Source organism: Wyeomyia smithii, chromosome 2, assembly GCF_029784165.1.
Source record: "Wyeomyia smithii strain HCP4-BCI-WySm-NY-G18 chromosome 2, ASM2978416v1, whole genome shotgun sequence".
Lineage (NCBI taxonomy): Eukaryota > Metazoa > Arthropoda > Insecta > Diptera > Culicidae > Wyeomyia > Wyeomyia smithii.
The window spans coordinates 219,079,858-219,103,355 of NC_073695.1; the positions used below are offsets into that span (position 1 = coordinate 219,079,858).

A 23,498-nucleotide genomic window follows, 5' to 3' on the forward strand; every position below is an offset into this window, starting at 1 on the left:
CTTAGTTCACATACTATCTACCGTCTGCCGGGGTGAGATTAAGCCAGGGGGGTCACAAATTTAAATGGAATATAGATAATATTAGTGAACTGTTCCACTTAAATAATATTTCAAAGTACAGGGTGAAAAACGTGCGCAAATAACGTTAGCCAAAAATGTCCAAGGGAAACCAACCCGATCAAGAAATCACATCAACTTACTGCTCATTTGGTACGTTAGGATGTCGTCTCCAATGTGGTGAGGAAATATTATGCATTGAACCTGTGTTGTCTCAGAAAATAATGTTTTTCCAAACTGTACTTTTTTCGCGCCCTTCTGGAGTGAGATTGTGCCAAGCTATAATGAACGGTACAATGTGCGGAATTCACATTTACGACAGAATTATATCAGTATACACCAAAATACTTGCATCGTTTACAAAAAGTATGTTGTCTAGCTATAGTGTTATTTGAAATAATGACTTAAAGCTTGAGAACAGTAAGCTAACAAGTGTTAGGTGGTAATTTACAATGACTGATATTGCTTATGGAATGTAACAAAATTTTGTACACCTATTCTATATAAACTGACGACTTTTAAAACGAGGAAGGAGGGTTGTGGGTACGTTTCCAGCGATTTTAAGATTTCCAATGAAATATACAGTGGTCAATGACACATAATAATTGAAACGAAAAGTCTTCTCAGGCTTTATGTTCTAATGTTTTCCCTTTCTAAGCTACCTGGAGATGCCACTATGTGTATAGACACTGTCTATAAGCCACGTTCTCATAACTGGTTACTCCAGATATCGATTTGATCCAGTCATACTATTTTCTATAATTCATATGAAACGTAGTTTCTGGTCAACCTCCTACAGCCTCTTAATAGTCCACGTTGTTTATTATCGTCCCTATGCTTACTGTTTTATCATGTTATTCATGTGAATTATTCGTAGATACACTACTGTTACTTTAACAGGTAATTAATTCAACTTTTTGTTTTTGGCTCAATCTCACCCCATAGAAGGGGTGAGATTAGGCCAAAGTTCAGATAATTTTAGCAAAACTATAGTTTATTGTAACTTAACCATTTTTGCGGCAGTCGTTAACTAAACATTTAAGTGTGCATTGACGTGATTTGGATCAAACTCATTGCCTAAATGTGTGCATTACAAGCCAAGAAACAAAAACGAATCCTTTTTTGGCTCAATCTCACCCCGTCAGACGGTACTTTACAAAATACTCTTTCACCTGAACGCAAATTTATAAACGTAATCTACATATTACTTTCAGATCCCTTATTGAATGCCTCTGCCAGCGGCGGCCCCTTTTGCCAACGTTAAACGAAGTGCTTCGAGCCCGCCCACCACAGCTTAGAGTTATTACATCGTCATGTGGAGATTCTTCCGTAATATACGAGTTCCTAGCAAGCAACAGTCACCCCTAGGAACAGCACCGGGATTACTGCTCATCACAGCTATACTGCTACTGGATGCCGGCCGCCATAATGTGGCCGTCGTTGCGGTCGACCCCGTCGGTGAGTATAGATTTAATTATTATTTCACCTAATGGATGGTAATCAATCTCCACTAGAGAATCGGTGGTTTACTGTCGCGGTTTTACACAGGGCGCCTGGCAATGGATGGAATAGATATTGTAGCCAAACTTGAGATATTCATCTAAACAAGTAAAACAACACGCAATAGTCTCGAGGTTTGGTGGTAATTTTAAGCAAAATTGATTCTAGGAAAAATTGATGCGCAGCTCAGTTTGTTGAACTGTATACTGATAGTAGATGTTATTCGCTTTGAGAATGGTGGATTTGTCGTTGTGCTCTCTTGATAGGGGAACTAGCGTGAGGGTACCGCGTTTCGGTCTTCTCAAGTTTGTAGCTTTTCGACGTTTCTTCATTCTTTATTGCTCTTGTTGTGCAGAGCAACAATTATAACAATGAGAAACTGAGGTTTGTTGAAATCGATTGTTATTATGACATTTTACAAAATGGATATAAAACAAATAATATCCTGATCGAGAATCGACCCCGACAACACCACCGTGTGTGGGAGAGCTAGCCGACCGACATCATTACCACTGAACCACGGGGACCACCAAAATGGATATAACAAACTAATAATAACAAAACGAATTTGCATGTCGATTTTAAAATTCGCACATTTTTTTTTTAAAATAGAGGGGGATGTTTTGTGATGAATTAATTATTTACTAATATTTATTCAAAGTTTTTTTTATTGTGTGTTCTGCCACAAACGGTGGCATATCAACACTATTACATATATTTTAAGCTTTATTTCATTGAACTATTGTAATTGCTTTCGCGGTTAAGTGAATACGATTGTAGGAAAATTGTGAACCTACTTGTCAGGAAAAAAAAGGAATTTAAAATTAAACCTTGATTCAATCTTACAGACTATAAAGTGAGCTAATCGTTGTAATTGAGGATTGCAACGATTTTTGTCGGAACTTATTGATAATTTGGTTTGACATATTTTCTAATGTTTCCACATTTATAAGCCTGTGTAGTTCATTTTTGCTAAACCAGCGAGGACGCTTCAATATCATTTTCAGAAGTTTGTTTTGATTCCTTTGAAGCGTCTTGTTTCTGGTTGCACAACAACTTGTCCAGATGGGAACTACATATAACATTGCTGGTCTAAATATTTGTTTGTGAAGTAACAGTTTATTCTTGAGACAAAGTCTAGAATTTCTGTTGGTAAGAGAATACAAACATTTTATATATTTATTGCACTTTGCTTGGATATTTTCAATATGCTCCTTGAAAGTAAGATTTTTGTCATAAATTAGCCCTAAATATTTACTTTAGTCAGACCAATTTAAGATTAAACCGTTCATCTTAACAACATGACTATTGGTGGGTTTGATAAAAAAAATTCTTGGGTTATGAGGAAAAATAATAAATTGTGTTTTTGATGCATTAGGAGAAATTTTCCATTTGAATTTTTGGTTTATTTATGGTTCAACAATAAATTTCAAAACCCTCTTTTGTATATTTTTGGTCACTATTTGGTCGCTATCTGGTCTCTATTTGGTCAATATTTTAACGTTAACGTTCAAGGTAAGTTAACACAAATTGAGTTTCTGAGGCAACTTCTGAGGCTTGGCAAACTGAATCCTGCCCACAACGCATATCACCTGACGAAGCCGTCAGTTACCTTATATATATTAAATACGGGTCAATTTTTTTGATATTGATATGTCAAATGAATTGAAAGTCTGAGAATAATAATAAAATCTAATAGATTCTAGTATTATTTTGAGGCGGGGCTTACCGAATGGAAATTGACTCCGGAATGCGCTGCAAGTACTCAGTCATTCTGCAAAGGGTCTTTGGAAGGTCGGTAGAGCTAACACCTTCTAGATTCCGAAAACAAGACAGATGCAGAAACAAGAATCAACAGCATTGTCTTTTTTTCACCCTATCACTGCCAGACAGTGGAATCTAGAAGGTCATACATACATTAGGAGAAATTTTCCATTTCTGCAAATATGAAGAAAATATATTTAGACTTTTTTGCAGCCTACTGCATAGGGGAACTGCTCCATACAACATGAAAACACAATTGAAAACAGAAAAAAATGCATATTTTCTAACTAAATCGATCTGCTAATCCATGGAATGGATTCTTCTTAGTTCACTTTAGATTTCTCATAAAGTAGAATCCTCAAAAACTCACTTAAAAGCTCTAAATTTGATTTAATAGCCAGACATCTGCACTCGAAAACTCATTTATTTCAATCATCTACTTCAAAAAGCAAAATCCGCGCATTGTTAAATACGGCTACAACGGGACTCGTTCAGCAGCCAACCAAAGTTTTTTTCATCACTAGCGGACCACTTTTCATTTTAATCACTAAACAAAATCACTCACTACACTAAGAATACTTTAATCTTTGAAATGTTTACCTCCAATTTCTAAAAGCAAGCTTAAATTAGCAGAAATATATGAGATGAATTACTGCAATTCCTAAATTTCAACTGTATGTATTTTCATCTGTTTTCACTGCGCTGAAGAAAATCAAAAGTTGCCAAATCGGTTTCTGTTAATTCGAACAAATCATACTGAAAATGTTGAATTATTCCGACATAATTGGCAAAAATGGACAGCACTGCCGTGGTTACCTAGGTTACCATATTTTCACGTAAACAACTACAGCGGATATCTAGGTAACCTACTACGACGGGCTTTCCAAACTGCTCATTTGCAAAAATTGAGTTTTCATTGATACGTGTCATCATTCTATTAAGAATCATTCTTTCAAAAAATTTGCTTATAGAAGAGAGTAAGCTAATTGGACGATAACTTGATGTTTCAGCTGGATTTTTTTCAGGTTTTAAAATTGGAGTGACTTTGGCATTTTTCCATTTTGGATTAGCATCTGTTAAAAATTTTCACCAAGAAATTTAAAGAGCTTTCGAGAAGTCTTTTGAGGAGGATATAAAAATCCCATCATCTCCTGGTGCTTTCATGTTTTTAAAGTTTTATCAAAATAGTTCGTATTCATTCAAGTTTGTTTCCAGTACCTCTTCAGGAAGAAATTCTTGAGTGGTGATCTGATCATACCTTTGTAATACTTCATTTTCAATAGGACTCATTACGTTCAAATTGAAATTATGAACACTCTCGAACTGCTGAGCGAGTTTTTGAGCTTTTTTCTTCATTCGTAAGAAATATTTGGTCACCATCTTTGAGGACTGGAATGGGCTTTGAAGGTTTCCTAAGAACCTTCGAAAGCTTCCAGAGAGGTTTGAAACATGGTTTTAGTTGTTCAACTTCTCTCATAAAATTTTCATTTCGCAAGAAAATGAATCTATGTTTGATTTTCGTTTGTAAATCTTTAAAAATAGCTTTCAAAACAGGATCACGAGTCCTTTGATATTGACGTCTCCGTATGTTCTTTAAACGTATAAGAAGTTGAAGCTCATTGCCAATGATTGGTGTATTAAATTTCACTCTAGCCTTAGAAACTGATGAGTTTCGGGCATTGACATAGGCGTAGCCAGAACTTCGAATAGGGGGGGGGGGGCAAGTTCTTCAAAATTTTAGAAGTGAAAAATTTCATTTTTTTAAATATTAACACCAAGCTAACCTAAACTCTAATTTAATTTACACTAAATCTACCGTGGAAAGATAAAAATAACAACGTCGTTAACTAAAAACCATCTTCCTTGTATCCTCTTACCGTCTGCTCTCATGCTGTTGCAATGTTGATACCAGACTTCCACCTCTCCAACAAAATTGTCAACTTCGTTAAAAATTACGAAAGCTCCGGTTTTGCGCTTGAACTCTTCCAACGACATGCGTATTACGTTAGCAGGATGCAGCAACGACAACGCGTCTTCACTGAACCGTGTTTGAATCAAAGTTAAAAAAATGTCACAGCTCGGCTCCAATACTCCGAGCTAGTTGAGGCAGGCGGATTTGCCTGGTACTTTTGCCGCTGCAATGTCCTCAGTGGATCTACTGAAAAACCTGTGCAATTCCACGCAACAAAGGGCAAGCATTTCAATCAATTTTTTTTTATCTGGGTCAATGGGCTACAAATATCGTTTTGTGCTAACGTATGCGTTAAAAAATGGGCTTTTTTCGGATGGTGGTGAAAAAATAACTAAGACAGATAAATAGGTTTGATAAATTTCCTATGAAAGGTAATTATGCTAGCTTAATTGCAGAAAAAATCTTTCGTGCGGAATTTCGGCAGTTAACCGGAACGTTCGCCATCCCGGACGAAACCATGCGTGTTAGCATGTTTTTAAATTCTTTTTTCGTTTTATTTATCAATTCCTCCTCAAATTTCGCGACAAATTTTTACGCTTCAGGCTTGCCAGAAATCTCCGATGAAACGCAACTTGGGGACGTTGGGCGGGTTCGCCAACTTGGGTACCACATCGACATTTAGCCGTTCCATCTCCTCAAACGATCGCCTCGAATAGTGAGCCCACTCCAGATTCGGCCAAAACACCATGCTTCAGCCTTATGGTATTTTTTGGTGAACGACGCAACTTCTGGCAGGTACTTTGTACTATAAATTCCCCCGTTCACGGCTAGTCCGCAGCGAAAGAAGAGCAGATTTGACATCCCCTTCTCGCTGATTGTCAGCCGCAGCAGCACCGTCTTGGGGAACTTGGTGTGTGAAAGAAATTTCACCTTAGTGCTTACTTCTTTCGTTGGGGAAGTAAAATACAAAGCGCCCTACCAGTCGTTGCCAATGTTTGCAGCTCCGAGACGGGACTGCTTCCTGACATGTATGTACACCAAGCACTGTTTGGTCGGTTGCACCGACCTCCAGGCCAAGCGCACGCAGCGATGTAGTATTCCAACATTATTTTTTTTTTGCATTTGACTTGCGTTTCTTTAAAATTATTTGGTTGGGGGAAAAACCAAGTAATTCTGTCAAACAATCTTTAATTTCATCAATAGTTTGGTCAATTGAAAGACCTTTCAACACAGCCTTAAACGGTCTCTTGTTTTTGGCGTTATATGTATAAAATTCGTACATCTTTTCAGTCAAATATTGTAATAGATGTTGATGGTCTTTAAAAGATTCGGCCAAAATACGAATTTCGCCTAGGCGGCCAATTTGAAAATTAACTTTCACATCAGAAAGAAATGATGAAAGTTCTGAACGAAAAGCTTTGAAATTTGCAACTATTACCACAATAGGTGGAACTTTAGCTTTCTTCATACCGGCATTTTGCTCAGAATGAGAAGCTTCTAATTCTTCATCCCCTATAGTAGAAAGAATTCCATACCTATTGCTTTCTGAATTACTCGGAGGAGAAGCCTCACGTTTCCTCGTAGCCGCATCAAAGCGAGCTTTTTTGGTTCGTCCTGGCATTTCAGGACAAAATTCACTTCACTTTCACTTTACACAAATTTTGTCAACACAAATTTACACATTAATCACTCGTTAAACGTTTACAGTGTGACAAAAAATTCCGGTCACACAGGTAAATCTCAATATTTCAAAAAATAAGAAGAAAATCTGAATCTGGCTTTCATAGCTTTATTCAGTAACTCATATAGATACTTCACAGAAGATATCTCGGAATTACACCACCTTTCTCTGATCGAACCACCTTCAGACGTCTCGGAAAGTCGTCGCAAGCGGCGCGCATGTGCTCCGTCGGCATCTCGTCCCAGATTTTCGTGATAACTCGCTTGAATTGCTCCAAATTTGTTATTTTATAGTCGTTCAGCTTCGAAATCATGTATCCCCACACGAAATAATCCAGTGGATTCAGATCCGGAGACGACGGAGGCCATTCATTCTTCAAAATGAAATCGGTCAAGTTTTCCTCACACCACACCTGAACAACCTTTGCGGTGTGGGATGGGGCGCCATCTTGCTGGAGGCAGAAGTAACTGTCTTCAAACAATAGTTCAGCTTAAAGCAGAACATGCGCTGCGTTGATTTTGACCCCTTTATCGATAAAAATAAGAGGCAGTTTACCTCTCTTGCAAATGGCTCCCCTAACCATCACTGACGTCTTATTTTGGAACCGGGAAACGTTCAGCTTGTCCGCAGGAGCTTGCTGGAGGCTCACACTCCAAACTCGATCATTTTGGCGATTGACTGTTTGCTCCAAAACGAACAGCTTCTCGTCCGAAAAAATAATCTCGGCATCTGCGCGCCAACCGAGCAACTCCCGCGACCGTTGGTACCTCTTGTCCTTTGTAGCTTTGGTAACCCGATGAACCACCTGTTTTTTGTACGGTGTAAGTTTTAAATCCTTGCGCAGAAGCAGGCGGATTGATTCTCGGTTAATTTTAAGGTTCCTGGCCAGCTTCCGTGCAGATTGGGCGGAATTCCGGCGAATCCGGTCTCGTATAATCTTTTTCAGCCTTGGAGTTCTCACAGACCTTGGTCGTCCAGATCGTGCCTTGTCCTCGGTGCCTCCGGTCTATAGGTACCGATTTATGGTCCGGTACACAAATTTCCGGTTGATTCTCAGCGGTTTTAGGTGTTTGATAATGTGTCCGGGTTTGTACCCTTTCACATATTCAGCGATAACAGCTGCTCTTAACTCTGCCATGGCTCACAACTCAATGTAAACAAACTGCACAGAAACGAAACTCTGTCACTTTGGGCAGCAAAGTTAATCCTTTCATTTGACATATAGATGGCACCAGAGAGATGCAACGTGTAGGCTACAGGCGACCCCAAAAAAGTGTGACCGGACTTTTTTGTCACCGTGTACATAGGAATATGGATATCGGGTGGAATCAGTGAACCTCAGAGTATCACACTAATAATATTTACAACTACAGTCATACCTCGATATAAGGCAACCTCGATATAAGGCAACCTCGATATGACGTAACTTTGAAAATGTTTTGAAATTGAAAATAAATGATACAGCAACTGTTTTCAGGGTATAAATTGCTTCAAAAAAGTGTTTGTAGTAAGTTTTAAAATTAATGAAACTAATGCGAAAATTGTCCTAAATGGGCATAAAAAAGGTTTAAAAATACTAGGTTTTCACGCATCCTTCAGTAACAATTCACAGTCTTGCATCATTTAGAAAAAAAAATTTTTTTGCTTGTTGAAATTTTCTCTAAATGGGCATAAGAAAGATTAAAAAATACTGATAGGTGATGGGAAATAGGTTTTCGCGCATCTTCGAGTAACCGTCAACAGTCTTGCATCAATTAAAAAAAATTTTTTTATTTGTTGAAAATTGTCCCAATTGGGCATAAGAATGGTTTAAAATTACTGATAGGTGATGGGAAATAGGTTTTCACGCATCTTTGAGTAACCTGTGTATCAATTGAAAAAAAAATATTTTTTTTTATTTGCTCTTGAAAATATTTCTAAATGGGCATAAAAAAGGTTTAAAAATACTGATAGGTGATGGAAAATGGGGTTTCGCGCATATTTGAGCAACTATTAACATTCTTGAATGAATTAAAAAAAAATTTTTTTTTGCTTCGATATAACGTAACTCGATATAACGTAACGAAAATAAAAATGAAGTTGCCTTATATCGAGGTATGACTGTATTACGAAACCGTTTCAAAAAAAAAACTGTTGTTCACTTCGCGTGTTTTTCAACGCAATTCATTATCCCATTTTAAACTCTTCAACACTTTTCAAAGCATCGCACAAAACGCATTGTCATCACGCGGAACATTATTCAAGTAGAAAACAACCCCATTTTGTTATTTAATTTTCGAAATTCAGCCTCAGCTAATCTTCTCAACCCACTTCCGTGAGTTCCGGAAAACTTTTTCCTCTTCACTGTAGGTAACAACAACTCGAAAAGTGCCCGCTTTGCCTCCCTCGTGCTAGCGGAGATTGGGTGCGTATCCGACCAATTTGAAGCGCTTCCTTGGTTACCTCCCCCCCTAGCTCATCATCCCGTTTCCGGTGCTCACTCCGTAACACCACGACGCCACGAATGGGCGGTGCTAAATAGTATTATCAGCCCTTCTTATTCAATTTTCCCTCGTACGGGGAAGACACTTAAATCAAAAAAGGGAAATTCAAGAATAAGCTCATGAGAGGTCAGGCATGAAATCATCTCGGGAGCAGCAGCGCCTGGAAAAGTGTTATTTTGCATAATTCTAATTACCCGTAAGATGAGCGCCTGAAGGAACCCGATGGAAGATGAGATGATCTTTCGCAGTGGCTTCCGCTGAGCAAAGAGGGAAGCACAAAAGACCGACCGAACCGTACCGAGCAACAGGCAAGGTGTCAGCAGCACAAACTGGGTTGGGCATTATGTTTTTTTCTTAAGAAAAGGAAATTAAAACTTGTTCACTCAGTTCTAATTGAACTTCCTTCTAGGTAATAAATTAAAATAGCTCCCGTTTCCGCAGAATACCAATAACCTGGCTGACATGCTATGTTACGCTTAGGATAAAGTCAGCTACTAACAAAAATCTACTTAAAAGATAAGGAAAATCATCCCGCACAATCTAAGGTACGGATCTTCGCAGAATTGAATACTCAATACAAAACAATCATTACAGGACAATTAATGACGATTGTCTATTTCTGAACTGCTCGTTTCATGTCGGAAGCAGAGCAGTGTATTGTTTTGCAATAATTACTCCCAGTGTAGTCTTTCATGGTAATCTTCTGACCAAGTATACCTTCCCTTATTCCTCTTGATTGACATCTAAATGCTTTTCGGAACCAAACTCAATTTCCTTCGCCTTAAACTTCAACAACTGGGATGGTGACTTCAAATTAGTGTGTCGCTTCTCAATTCTGCGAAAAATCCCCTAAAATGGGATGACCCATTCTAATCCAGCAAGTAATAGAGGAATTTAGATTCAGCTGAAACGATTCCAATAATTACACAACCATCGTCCACGAGTTAAATTGAATTACGCCAGAAATCGTCCAGCCAGACAGCCCTGCAGCACGGTGGCATGTGCCGTTTGTTTTCGCTGTTTGCTACTCCACGATCCCTCCGGCAAGGATATTTTCTTCTATCCGGACCTTTTTCCTAACACTGGACTGTCATTTATTGTGGCTCAACTTTCAGACAGTAAAAATAAACTTTTGATGCTCGCCGTTGGAGACCTCTTTCGCCAGCTCCACCCACTGGCGATGTTAGCTTTCCGCTACAGCGTACACCATGCGCCAACGAATATTTAGGAAAATTCAAACGGATGGGATTAAGCACCTCCAGCGACCGTTTGGGTCACCCCATTGCGTACCAACAACAGTGGTATATGAAAAGAATGCGTCGTAGTTTATCCCCGTATCCGAGGTCATCGGTGGAAACGTTATTGAGAAAGTTTTCGGGCAGTTCGTGCGGGACTAGTTAGGAAGCGTTTAAATGGCTATATTGCGTGACACGGGACCTATTTATACAGTTGCTGTTCTAAGAGCACTGATAACCGGACGTTTTGTTATTTTACTCACCCGTACAACTGACAGCTAACGAGGTTATATTGCGAAAGTTAAAATTGTTTCTGATGAAAACCGGGAAAATGTACAGAATTTCAAAATGTACAAATGTGGAAGATAATCAAATATTTTCAGCTAACAAAAAGACTAATTTTGCTTGCGCATAATAAAGTTGATACAACCCAACAAACAAACTCGTTCCAATTTATTGCCGAAATCTCTTCAAAACGTAGTTTTCATCGAGTCCCGCTCGAAATAAATCATCTCTCCATAAACTTCGGCCTCGCATGGTGTAATCTAAATTTACCGCCAAAGTTAAGCAAAGTATACGGTGGTCGTTATCGTCGCATGTCTACAGACTACAACCGGATCCGCGGCCAGGCCCAACCGGGAACCGGAACAGACTGGGGAAAGGGGAAAAGTCGCAGAAGCTTTGCACATAAATCATGGCCACAAACGCGCGTAAAATGGATATACACATGTACCCATTTATCATTCTCTTACAGCCCTTCAAAAGCCGCGCGGCGAGAAACGGGAAGATCCATTTTACGCACTTCCACCATAAAGATGTGGCGAGACGACGGTTTTCTCCGTACTTCCGTCCCATTTTCAACAGAAACTCGGGGTGGCAGCGTACTTCCCTCACCCCACAGCGATAACGATGCTTTTCTTTTGCGCTTCCTGTCGCTCAAGGCTCTCTGTGAGCACTTTCGTCTTTGTTGGCCTGATGGTAGAAAGCGAATTGAAGCCGCTTTCTCACTTACTTGCCTACAAGCCCAACAATACACCCCACGAAAGCAACAATTGTCACTGGGTGTGAAACATACTGCAGGATAAGATTTTGCAAAGCAATTTCGACACACATATATTTCACTTTGGCCTCTGCTCACGCATTTGTCGACTGAGTCGCATAAAAAAACCAAGCTAACATACATATCCAGCAACGCGATGGGGGACTTTGCTGTTGGTCGAGATTTAAGATTCGCTTTATTTGTTGGTTCTGTGTAAGCGATTCTTTGCGCATAAAATATGCGATCATTGGGAATCGTATGCCAAGTGAAATGGCTACACAAAGCGATAAAATTTACTCTCCAACTAAAGCTTTGATAGATAAAATTTTAGTGCTAAACTTTAGGAAATACGATTTCACACTCTAGCAACGTCATTCGTTTCCGCTGCTTGTTTCCCTGATGTAGTTTCGACGTCATGGATGGAACTTTTTATTGCTTTGACCCGATGTAACAGTATTTACCGGATAAAGTCCGACTTTCATGAATCGGATTTAATTTTATTGTTTCCTTGTACCGTACGTTTTAACACAGTTGGTAGTTCTGATACCCGGAATTTAATTATTTATAAAAGAAAGAATGAATAAATCATTAGATTATTTTAATACAGTAGATCGCAACGATCTCAAGATATAAAATGCGCAAGATTGTAAAACCTAAATAAACCTTTTCTAAATCAAAGATTACATTTTTGAATACCGCCTAAATGTTTAAGCTATAAAACTTTTAGAACATGTAGTACTTTTTAATTACTGTATAATTTTATAACTTCTATTATATAGAATGCGGGATAATGAGGATGTTCAAAGAATTCAAAGAGTTTTATTAAATTGTTCATGATTTTTCCAACAATAATGGACAGACCAAAGAAAACGATTTGATTGTATTGCCAAAAAAATAAACGCAACGAAACAACAATAAACACTAAATCCAATAGTCAAGTCTGCTTTTTTATATTTAGCATAATAACAAGACTTACAAAGGAGTTCGCAAATGGAAATTTCTCAGGAATGAAGTTTTTTTTGATTTTCTATCAGCCAGATTTTTCAGGGATATGTTTGTTGCCCACAAGGTAAAACTGAAAAAAATGAGGACAATTGCTGCTCAACCGTTCCTGTGTTCCTCTGGTACCCCTGGTATGGATAAAGGTGCATCATAAGGCCGCTTAGTAACTCCTCACCGGGTTCGTCGCTTCTACATCTTTTTACGGGAAAACTTTATCTAGGCTGTGCGAGCTATTAATCCATGATATTCTGGCTTTTAACATATTTTTTTTCTGCTTATAAGAATTTTGTTTTTAATTTCGTAATACTACGCTCTCTGTAATTTTCATTTTTCCCTACTTTTTTGTATGGTCCATCAAAAACATTCGATCTATTCTGATATTACCCAGGTGTTTTCTGCACTCCACCATGTCCGTGTTTGTGTGTAAATATCTACCCTTCGGAGTCAAGCTTACTTGATATACTCTATTCCGAACCTCTTTCCCTCCTGCCAATATGTCCAACTATAATTTCCCTTGAATTTTCTTCCTGCCTTGTCCTTTAATTCTAAGAGTTGTGTCCCGGATAAGTTTATAGCTACTTTTTTTACCTACTCATTTCGCTGCCGTGCGACCGCCGTTGTTTTCACTACTGGAAACAAGGTGTCTAGTTTCAGAGCTTTATCCGGGCGATGTCGGAAATATATACTATTCGAGACAATGTATCGAGCGTTTGGCTGTCTGTGGAATGGAATTGTATGCTTCTATTCTATCTCATAATTTTTTTCTCGCACTCATATCACCTATTACACCGCAATAAGGGATTCAGAGTGAGTGACTTGAGCGCGCCCTACCATTGATTTTCTAATCCCGTTTTACCACATGTTAGGTATTAACTTAGATTAATCTGCTTCAACCTGCATCTCTCTTCAATAATCTCAAAATTTCCATTTTTCCATCAAACCGTTTCAACCTTTCAATTCAAATACGCTTGTTTTCAACTATCAGAAACTTTAAATTGCATTGTTAGATTGTGCGAGTGATAAATTTATGATATTTAGATTTTCGACTCTACGGGTTTTCGACTTTTTGCCCTTTCAAAATTATTTTTTTCCGAATATTGAAATTTTGTTTTTAATCTCGTAACTTTCGCTCTCTATACTTTTTGTTTTTTATCTAAGATACTATTTTCATTGCATGGGCTAATCACTGCGACCAAAAAAGTTCGATCTGTTAAGTTATTGTCCAACTGTTGTCTGTATTTCGCACTTTTTATTCTTAACATTATCATTATTGAGAGTTTGTGTTTATTATTGCCGTGCTTGTGTGTAAATTTCTACCCTTCCGTTTCAAGCTTACTTGATTTACTATGCCGAACCTCTTTTACTTTTGCCAATATCGCCATTTACAACTCACCGGAGAGAACTAATTTTCCTCTGGTCAGTTTTGACAAGAGTCTTATTGAAGCCTCGTTCCTTCTGCCAATATCGCGCAATAATTATAATTCCCTGAAAACAACTATAACACGTTTCTCTGGTCAGTTTTCAATGTAAGAGGGACCTATTTTGTCAAAAGGGAAGTCAACAGGGGTACTATAGGATTCAGCGTGGAAGAAACTATGTGGTGAAGCCTTGGAATAAACCCATGCATAAAGACCTTGGACATCGAAAGGTCTAATTCTACTGAGATTCAAACCCACGATCACCCGCTTGTCAAAGTTGACTATGTAGCCTTGAGGCCACAGAGCTCCTTGTTTGTGTCCCTTCGTTATCGTTTCTCTTAGTTTATATTTTTATAAATCGAAATATATTCATTTTTATAATGACCATAACACACAGAACGTTATTGCTAACGGAAACTGAGATACAAAATCACCGAGTTACAATTTTCTGTAGAGTAATAATAACAGAACCTTAAGAAAATTGACATATATGCATTGCGACCCTCCACAGAGTAACATTGCTGTTGCTGGCTTTTGGGGAATATAACCCTGAAAGTAAGCAAAGTGACATTTCCGCTGCTGGCTAGAGATACTCAGAGAGAGAGAGAGAGAAAAGCGATGAAAGAAGAACCGCCAATTTGGCAACTAGGTTTCACATGTCAGAGCTGCCAGATCTCTTCTCAAGGCGCAATGTTGACTAACTTTTTAATTCGACTCGTATAACTTATGGTGACGGTGGAAGCCCTGGGGAACAATAGAACGCATCACAAAAATTGTGAAGGTGTTAAATCCAATGTTTGTTCAATTTTATATACTTTCCGAGATACTTTCACCATAATTGATCATTATTTTGTCGACCATACAAAAGGTTTGTGAACCTCCAGTTAAAATCACCGTAATAAAGCAATTTGGGGCCTTTCCAATTCATTATTTAGCAAAAGAACATAAAAAACGTGTGAAAATAATCCATTATTGTATCTAATTGTAATACCTCTCAATGTGTTACCTTTCTTGTTTCTTCCTCGTTGAGAGTAGAAATAATGAACTGCACTACGGTTTCGGCAAAGCACGCATCCGAAAGGTAAGCGGGAGGCCGAACGTCACTGGCAGGAAAGACTCCTTCGCAACGTCAGGGAAGGTACGTGCGGGTAACTCCTCCGGGAGCACTCTGCCACCACCCAGGCAAAGCGATCCTGCGAATGGGCTAAAGGTTCGCGTGGGAAACTCCTCCGGGAGTGCCCCACAACCACCCAAACGCAACCCTGTGGTTGGGAAGGTACGCGCAGGATGCTCCCCCGTGAGTGCCCTGTCACCACCCAAACAACGCAACCCCGCGGCTGCTTGGACGGTTCCGCCGAAGACTCGCAAGAGTGTGAAGCATCAACCACCGAACAGTCGCACCCCCCGGAGTCAAAAACCGCCACAGTGTGCGCGACGACCTTCTGTTGCCAATCGACTGCTGCAACCGAAGCCGAACAGTGAGGAAGAGCAACTTCCATCAACCAGCTAAACCGCTGTTGGCAGCCGTCAGCCAATACCAGGATCATCTTCCGATCCGGACAAAGACGGCAACTTCACTGCAAAGTGAGCAGCCTTCGCTGCGTGCAAGCGAATCTCCATCACGCAAAAGGCGCCTCGGGTGTTCTTTGCAAGAGATTCGCCAAAAGCAGCTAGCGGCTGCATTCATCCAGGAGCCGTGGACCAACGAATCCAAAGCTCTCGGACTCAACGCTCCTAACGGTAGGTTAATCTACTGTGACACGCAGTCCAAACCAAGGACTGCAATTCTGCTAAATAGAGAACTAAAATTTTTACCTATTACAGAATTTATCCAACGCGACGTCGTTGCCGTCACGGTTGAAGTACCGACAACCAGAGGAAAGCAGGAAATGGTTGTCGCGTCGGCCTACTTCCCGGGCGACCAAGGTGATATACCGCCACCCGAAGTTGCTGCGCTCGTGCGGTACTGCAAGGCCATCAACAAGCCGTTTCTGATCGGCTGCGATGCCAACGCTCACCACTCGATCTGGGGCAGCTCGGACACCAACACCAGGGGTGAGTACCTACTTGAATACCTTACTTCTAGCGATGTCAATGTATGTAATGTAGGGAATAACCCCACTTTAATCAACGCTATCAGACAGGAGGTCCTGGATCTCAATCTGTGTAGCGCCTCTATTTCTGAAAGGATTAAAAATTGGCATGTCTCCGATGAAACTAGTTTGTCGGACCATAGACACATCGTTTTTAATATAGAGGCTAACCCTCTGAAAAGAGAGCTGTTCAGAAATCCTAAGAATACAGAATGGGAATCCTTTAAGGAACACCTGATCGATTCACGAACTTTCAGTTACAGCCACATTCGAAATTCAGTTGACCTGAATTCGGCAGCAAATGATCTACAAAACAGAATCATGGATGCTTTCGACGCTAACTGTCCACTAACACAGCGGTCAGTATGCCGTGACGTACCCTGGTGGAATGATCGACTTAGTGACCTTCGTCGGGAAACTAGGCGGTTGTTCAACAGGGCAAAAGTCACGTCTAACTGGGACGACTACAGGGCGTCCCTCACTAAGTACAACGCCGAGCTACGCAAAGCTAAACGGAAATCCAGAGTTAGTTTCTGTGAAAGAATCCAAACTCTGCCGGAAGCTACGCGGCTCCAAAAAGCGATGTCCAAAGACCATACTAACGGTTTAGGACAAGTGAGGAAAGAGGATGGATGCCTCACTGTCACTACCAAGGAAACGCTGGAGGTTTTTATGAACACCCACTTTCCTGGATCGACAGAGACCGAAGAACTGAATAGGGATGGGTCGCGACAGGACAATTCGAGACATATGGCGTCTAGGGAGTCCATCCTGCTGGCCCGTCGACTGTTCACGGAAGCTTCAATAGGCTGGGCTCTAAGCTCATTCGACCCTATGAAGTCTCCAGGTCCAGACGGCATACTACCCATCTTTCTACAAAAATCGGCCGCAGTTATCATGTCCGAACTCATCAACCTCTTCAGAGTCAGCTTTATCCTGGGCCATATCCCGGATAACTGGCTGAAGGTGAAGGTAGTGTTTATCCCCAAAGTTGGAAGAAAGGACAAAACCCTACCTAAAACTTTCAGGCCCATAAGTCTGACTTCATCACTTCTCAAGCTGATGGAGAAAATAATGTATATATATATCCGCGATGAGTTTCTTAAAGACTCCCCGCTGAACAGGAACCAACATGCCTATCAATGCGGCAAGTCAACAGAAACTGCTCTTCACAGCTTAGTGACGCTATGCGCCTTTCTTGATATTGAAGGGGCCTTCGATAACACGTCCTTTGCATCAATTGATTCGGCTCTTTCTCATAAGGGAATCGACCACACTTCAAGGAGCTGGATACACGCAATGCTCTCTAGCAGAGTGATCACAGCAACCTTGGGAGATTCGTCTGTAACAATGTCAGTGATCAAGGGATGCCCGCAAGGAGGAGTTCTCTCGCCCTTGTTATGGTCACTAGTTGTCGACGCACTTCTCAACAAGCTTTCACAGCTTGGTTACGAGGTCATTGGATACGCCGATGACATCGTCCCCATCGTCAGAGGTAAAGATGACGCAACTCTGTCGAGCCGAATGCAAACGGCTCTGAATACCACCATGTCATGGTGTTTACAGGAGGGTCTAAACATAAACCCCTTAAAAACAGTTCTAATTCCATTCGGCATACGAAGGCCGATCTCCATCACTCCTCCAATACTGAATGGAGTTAGACTGGGCTTCAGCAATGAAGTCAAATATCTCGGAATTATTCTGGACAAGAAACTGAACTGGTCTGCACAACTGGATCATGCCGCTAAGAAAGCGATCTCAGCGATCTGGGCCTGCAGAACTCTGTTCGGTAAGACCTGGGGACTGAAACCAGACTTGGCACTCTGGTCTTACAAGACCATTGCCCGACCAAGAATCACCTATGCTGCCCTAGTGTGGTGGCCTAAGGTGAACGAAGTGACTGCGCAATCCAAACTCAAAAAAGTTCAAAGACTTGCATGTCTTTCGGTTCCCAGCGCTATGCGAACAACTCCAACTGCAGCCATGGAAGCTATGCTTTGCCTACTACCTCTACATCTTCATGTGAAAAAGGAAGCAGAGCTTAGCGCTCTAAGGTTGCAAAGGAGGTAAACTATACTTGAAGGGGACCAAATCGGCCACCTTCGCATACTTAGGGAGTTCAAACTAACTCCGCTATTAACCACAGTCTCCGACTGGATGGAAGTTAGGACCAACATGGATATTCCATATAGAGTGATTGAAACAAACCGCTCTATGTGGAACAATGGAGGGCCTAATCTTCCACCTGGCATCGTCAGTTTTTATACGGACGGCTCGAAAATGGGATCCCTTACGGGATCTGGTATATACGGACCCGGTATCAGGGAAACGTTTTCCCTGGGAAAATGGCCCACCGTTTTTCAAGCAGAGGTAAATGCCATATATATCTGCGCAAAAATATGTCTGCAACGCAACTACAGACATGCGAAAATCGGTATATTCTCGGACAGTCAAGCAGCACTACTAGCACTTAAGTCCGTCAAATGCGCTTCCAAACTTGTTTGGGAATGCATTGAAACTCTACGGGAACTTTCCCGACAGAATTCAGTTTTTCTGTTTTGGGTGCCCGGACACTGCGGAGTCGAGGGTAATGAACACGCTGACTACCTTGCAAGACAGGGATCAGCTCAGCGGTTTATTGGCCCCGAGCCGTTTCTGGGTACGTCCATTTCCGCTATCAAAAGCGAACTACTAACTTGGGAAGGGCTAGAAATAGTATCCCAATGGCAACAGGCACAGGGCTGTAGACAAGCTAAACAGTTTATCTATCCGAACCCTGGAACCGCCAGAAAGCTACTTAGTCTAAATCGTAGTGACCTACGGATAATCACGGGACTCCTCACCGGACACTGTCACGCTTTTTATCATTTAAAGAAAATCGGCGTAGTGTTGAACGACACCTGCCGATTCTGCAAATCTGAACCAGAGAGTTCAGAGCATTTGCTTTGCTCTTGCGAAGCTCTTGCTTCCTCTAGGTACAACTTCTTAGGAAGTTACCTTTTAACTCCATACCAAGTATGGAGCTCCAATTCCAGGCAGGTCATTAGTTTCATCAACTATGTTGTACCTAATTGGGGTACAGGTTTACAACAAAACAGTTCTACTCCATCAATGAGTACGAGCAATCCGTAACCTGTGCACAGCAATCGGGGCCCGCCACAAAAGACAATCAGCAAGAATGTCGCAGTGGCATTTCAGTACCCAGTGCCCTTCAGGCACACAGAGTATATACCTTTCTTGTTCGTTTGGCTCGGATTTTGACATGTTCGTTTGGCTCACAACATTCTCTTCGCATATCTCTCCCTCTTAGTATTGCTACTGCTGGCTTGTGGAAAATATAACCCTGGTTTACGTGTCATGACAGGGATGCCAGATGTGAAGACATGTCTTAATATTGAAAACATTTGAGCACGTGTGAATAAGTTGAAGCCTAATAGTCGGTTGATTAACCGCACTCGATTTAATGTATTACTGGAAGTTTTGTAAACTTTCAACGGGGACCGTGTTTACAGATTTCCTATGTATAAAGACATTATTTTGTGAAGTGTGAAGATATTTGAAAAATGACCTGGCCTCCCTGTGTCATGATTTCTTGATGGTGGGGTATGTCTTAAAACCACTTACAGTTGTTAAAATTCAAAATCGATTTTTTCAATAGTTTTGCTGTTTCAATTAAAAAAGTCAGAATATTATGTATTTATTTTGAAATTTCTTATCAAAAGAAAAAATAATATACATACCCCTAAAACACCCTATTGTGGGGCTAGCGCTACGATCCTACTGACACCAACAGAATCTCTCGGGCCGGGACTCGAACCTGCGACGACTGGCTTGTTAGGTGATGGCCTCAAGACCAGCTAGAAGGGGACTGCAATTGCTTGCAGTCTGATATCTTAATATCGGGAAAAGCATAATTTTTGAAGCAGCCGACACCGCTTCTCAAAACTTACTTGACAGACAGACTGGAAACGGTTATGACACTGTCGATCTCCACGTCTCGTGCGGGTATATAAACGCAATACTCGTGTGACAAACTTGTTCGACTGATTATGAGTTATCTTTTAATAAAGCTTTGTTTTATAAAAAATGCATAACTTCCTAGGTTCATGTTATAGAGGTTTTAAGTATTACGCGAAGTTGATCAATTGTATACGATTTACCATTTTGCATATCATGTTTTTGATCCATCGAATTTTAATAAGGCGCCGTACACAAATTACGTAACGCTGAAAATCCAGATTTTAGACCCCCTCCCTCCCTATGTTACGATAAGTAACGTTCAATATGACTCCCTCTCCTAAAATTTAGTAATTCTATACCCCTAAAAAATTTCGATTTTGAAGAAAAATCACAGTTACGTAACTGTTTCATCTACCCCACCCCTCACCCCATATGTAACAACAAGTAACGTAAACTTAACCCCCATCCCCCCCCTCCTTCATGCGTTACGTAATTTGTGGCCGACGCCTAAAATATAATTTCTAACTTCTTAAATTCAAGTCACAGAAGTTTGGTGTTTTCAAAAAAATTGCTTGGCTGCATTCCTTGTACATTCATATACAACTCTTATTGCTCTCGATTACTATATAAACTAGATCGCAGAGCGATTTTCTTTTATATACCCAAGCTCAAGTCTGAGCAGTAGACTGGGACACGGTTATATGGGAAAAAAGCGATGGTGTTAGTTTTTCGCTCCCATGCACTTTCCGTGTTTCTTATGGGTCCTATAACAACTGTGTAATATTTCACATCGATCGGTGAAACGCCCGATTTTTAAAATTTCCATACGATTTTATACGGGAAAAAACACTTTTTCAAAACTTGTTCTATAAAGATGCCCAGTTGGCTCCTAAAAATATATCAATACATGATATTTATAGAAAATTTTCCTGGAAAAAACTCTTCTGAAGACCGCAAGGCGCTACCTTGCTTGTGAAAAAAGATATTCACCCCAGACTGATTGAATATCTGACGAACGGCTCACCATGGCAGCATGCTGCTGTTGCAAATTCAACAATGTGATGAAAAATGATATCGCTTGAATTTATCGTGGAGGCTTCCCCGAAGATACTATGAGCAAAAATCACACTTTGAAAATTAATTCCACGCGAAATTATTTCTCATACTTAAGCAAGTTTGCAATAGCAGCATGCTGTAGCAGTGTCGCTGGAAAATTTCAATGGTGAGCCGTCCGTCAGACATTCAATCAGTTTGGGGTGAATAGCTGTTTCTACAAGCATCGTAGCGCCTTACGGTCTTAAGAAGAATTTTTTCCAGGGAAATTTCCTACAAATACCATGTATTGATATCTTTTTAAGAGCCAACTTGACATCTCTAGAGAATAAGTATTAAAAAAGTGGATTTTCCCATATAAAATCGTATGGAAACTTTTAAAATCGGGCGCAAATCGGGCGTTTCACTGATCGATCTGAAAAGTTACACAGTTGTTATGAGACCCATAGAGAGCACGAAAAGTGCATGGGAGCTAACATTTATTTTTTGTCCCACCCTACTGAGCAGTTGTTAGGATAGTTTAATGAATTTAAGGTGTCAGATGTAACCAACATACTTTTCAATACATCTTGCATGATTTCAGTTCTGCTGGACTTTCTACTGTGCGCTTTACGGATTTGTGAAAATGTACTGACGTCATAAAAAGCTGCCGCGGAACGATTGGTGTATACTCTCAGGTTTATACGTAACAACATGTTGTACCAAAAATCAAAAAAGCTTTGGAGTGGCAGAATGTGGCTGCTGAAATTAAGTTTTTTTTTGAATAGCTGAGACTGAAATCTTTAAATTTGAGAAGAATATAGAGATGGTATTCGCGGGTAAATTACTTTTTCAAATGTTTGAAATTAGTGGAAAATTGGGTTTTTTTTTGTGTGTGAAATGTTTTGCTTAATCGTATTATTTGGAAGAATCTGCATTTTTCTTTCCTGTTGCTGTTTGTTCGTGATACCTACCGTATGGGCAGTCCCAAAGTAACATTTAGATCGTATTGGCAACAGAGCACCACAAACGGAAACAAAAAATGTACTCCGTGTTTCGATTTGGCATTATTTAGAGGATGTCTTCGGGATTGCGAATGTAGTGAAGAGAAGAAGCTGTTTTTTATACAAACGTTCGTGTCCGTACTACACAAACAGCTCGTTTCTATATCAGCCCGCATCCACCAGAGACATTTTCCCTCTCTTTTTTTATGTGCCTTTGATGGATGCCGTGTGAGGGCTGTAAAAAAGCCTGTGGGAGTATGGAGGCTTTAGTGATATAGGATCGGGAGAAAGGAATCTACATCCAACAAAAACACGTAGGGAAGAATCGTACTAAACGCATCAGTTGGGTAAGATGTCCCAAACTATCAATTCTCTAAAATACTCACATACGTAGCTTTCAATGATGATTTTTTTCGTTTTCCTTATATAAACCCAGCCTTATGAAAAAGTGTGCATTAAGATTCATAATATTATGAATACCGTCATCCGGGGTGAGATTGTGCCAAAAAATGATGCTTTTTTGTTCTCAAGCTTATAACGCACACATTTAAGCAAAGAATTCGATCCAAAATACACCAATGCATTCTAGAATGTTTTGTTAACAACAACAACAAATATGGTTAAGTTACAATAAACTATAATTTTGCTAAAAATACATGAACTTTGGCTCAATCTCACCCCTTCTATGGGGTGAGATTGTGTCAAAAACAAAAAGTTGAATTTAATACCTGTTAAATGAAAAGTAGTATGTCTACGAATAATCGACATGACTAACATGATAAAACAGTAAGTATAGGGACAACCATAAACAACGTGGACTGTTAAGGGGCTTTAGGGGGTTGATCAGAAACTATATCTCATATGAATTATAGAAAATTGTATGGCTGGATCAAATTGATACATAGAGTAATTAGTTATGAGAACGTGGCTTATAAACAGTCTTTATACACATTGTGGCTTCTCCAGGTGGCCTAAAAAGGGAAAACGTTAGGACATGAAGTTTGAGAAGACTTTTCGTTTCAATTATTATGTGTCATTGACAACTGTATATTCCATTGGAGATATCAAAACCTCTGGAAACGTACCCACAACCCTCCTTCTTCGCTTTAACCCCTAAATGCGCAGCGTTGTTCCAGAAAACATTGGGATAATGTTTCAAAATGAATTTATTTTAATTTTTTCTACACATATAATAGATTGGAGCAGTTATCTAGGCTTTGATTTCTTTATTGAAGCCTTGGTGGCTGTTTATACGAATTTTATTTCTTAAAAAAACTGATTTGAAACATTATTCGCAATGTAGTTTAAAACATCATTG

At 40.0% G+C, this 23,498-nt stretch overlaps 1 protein-coding gene across 5 annotated transcripts in view; it reads left to right on the forward strand.

Moving 5' to 3' along the window:
* The window catches only part of LOC129720980 (Ig-like and fibronectin type-III domain-containing protein 1), a 326,155-nt gene that overhangs the window by 250,590 nt on the left and 52,067 nt on the right, over positions 1-23,498 (forward strand). For all 5 annotated transcript variants that reach the window (XM_055672974.1, XM_055672971.1, XM_055672973.1 and 2 more), the window contains one exon: positions 1,272-1,515. In XM_055672974.1, coding sequence (XP_055528949.1) covers positions 1,371-1,515 — 145 coding nt within the window. In that variant the 5' untranslated portion in view covers positions 1,272-1,370. The remainder of the gene's footprint in view (positions 1-1,271; positions 1,516-23,498) is intronic.